Genomic DNA, 2,065 nt, shown 5'->3' with positions numbered 1-2,065 from the left:
TGACGATTTGATTTTGGTAGGTGTCTGTCTCATCTTAGCTGCATAGGCTTCTTGGATGACTTCGGTGTTGGTGAACATGTGAGGTGTGACTTCATAGAGTGGAGGAAGGACAACATGTTCAGCCAGTGGATGGTGGATGACAGCAGCATAAACTGCATATACGAATTCTCCCTCGTTCATACGCTCACGGAAATAGGCGGCATTTTCGACGACCGTTTCCCAGTCCTTGCAATGCATGAAGACATCGAAAAGCATAATAGCTTCTTCACGGTGTCTGTCATTGAAGAGGGAGAACCAATGCTTTTGTTGCAGCAGTCGGTTATCCTTCAGCTCTTTCATAAGGCGGTGAACGGCTTCTCCATTATCTGAATAGTGGGATTTGTCGGCCTCTGGATCGAAGGTTTTGGCATATTCTTTATGTTTTTCATCACGAAGGTGCTCATTGACCTTCCACAGGAGGAAGTTCACATCATGCTGCTTCTGAGCGTTGGAGGCATCTATGCGAGAAAAAATATAACAAGAATTAGTAATATTCTATACATATCGTTTAGTAATTCTTTGAATGTGGAAAGGATGCCTTGTCACTAATATGTAATCATTATTGCTAAAGATATTTAAGCAATTAATCCATACAATCAAATAAGAGGTGAAGAAAATCCTGTTTTCTCATGAATGTGACTAGAATGGATTTTTTTCGTTAAGAGAAAAAGAGGGCGCCATAGATATTGAACATAACATCTATATATGTAATTTCCATGGATAATTGTATTTATAATTTGGCCTCATTAATTAAAGAAAATACACAGAATTACAACAATTTAAATATTTTAAATACAAATGTATTTAAAATTTCCAGAAGCTTTTAACTATTACTGAAACAGATAAAAATAATTCCTTGAATCTATTTCCTTTTAGTTATAAAATAAACCATTCTCCTAATAATGCCAAAATAGATTGCTCAGTGGGAAATGACGTAAACTCCAAAATTTGAAAGTAAAGAATCAAACTCCAAAATGTGAATGACATGAATGTTCCTTTCTTATCGTTCGTTACCTTATGTTTAAAAAAGATAAGGATGTCTCATTATCAATTTAATCATTTTTGTCCCCTTACCCCCCAAAAAAATAGTTATTTTCCATCCTAATTTACTCATACCATGTACTCTTCCCAAAAACTTTTCCCAAGTGGCATCCTAAAGGTTCTGGTATGAATCCTTGTCAGCCAATTCTCATATTTATAGTTGTGAATTGTTACTTTCTTCAATGAGAATTTTTATATTAGTATTAAAACTATAATATCTGTTCATTTTCCTACCTTTAGTACTGCCTTTCTGTAATATAACCTCCTTCTTTCTCTTCTTTCTGATTTTCGTCAATGGTGTACTTTCTGAAGTATACAGAAACCTCAAGGGCTTTACATTCAAAACATGTGAAGTGAAAGTGGCAAACTTGAAGTTTACCCACTGAAACGATTAGTCCTTGGTATTCACTCCCAGAATCACTAACTATCTAGCTTTATCTATATTTATTATACAAATTTTTTTAATCATTTCATGATTTGGTTGCACCATTGCTGAAGGAGAAAAGTTCATTGACACAAACTTTTCATAAGGTGAATTGCACACACACATATACTATATAATATATATATATATATATATATATATATATATATATATATATATATATATATAGATATATATATTATATATATATATATATATATATATATATATATATATATATATATATATATATATATATATATATATATATATATATATATATATATATCGAGCAACAATGTCCTTTAATATCTAATTCGCTCTACCTCGGAATTAATATATTTTCATATATGCTTAACCAAAGGGGAATTTTTTCTCGATAATAGATTTACCTGTACTTGGGCGCGAACACAGGTACATTAAAATCCAGGCACGTCAGGGAAGCTATACCACCCCACCACCGCCGGAGGCTTAAAGGTTTATGCAGTCTCTCACCTCAAATACTTTCTCGCGCTGAAGTATTCGTTGGTTTGGAGACAACATCAACCCGCCTCGACTCCG

At 33.3% G+C, this 2,065-nt stretch overlaps 1 protein-coding gene across 1 annotated transcript in view; it reads right to left on the bottom strand.

The window, feature by feature from the left end:
- LOC135217252 (hemocyanin subunit-like) overlaps positions 1 to 497 on the bottom strand; it is a gene marked incomplete at its 5' end in the record, with an annotated part of 2,801 nt that extends 2,304 nt beyond the window's left edge. The window contains 1 exon segment of the mRNA XM_064252981.1: positions 1 to 497. This exon segment is cut by the window's left edge and continues 1,027 nt beyond it. Within this exon segment, the coding sequence (XP_064109051.1) occupies positions 1 to 497 (497 nt within the window).
- Positions 498 to 2,065: the final 1,568 nt, after the last annotated feature.

Source organism: Macrobrachium nipponense, chromosome 7, assembly GCF_015104395.2.
Source record: "Macrobrachium nipponense isolate FS-2020 chromosome 7, ASM1510439v2, whole genome shotgun sequence".
Taxonomy (NCBI): domain Eukaryota; kingdom Metazoa; phylum Arthropoda; class Malacostraca; order Decapoda; family Palaemonidae; genus Macrobrachium; species Macrobrachium nipponense.
The sequence above is the reverse complement of the archived record's forward strand: the minus strand, read 5'-3'. Positions and strand labels throughout refer to the sequence as shown.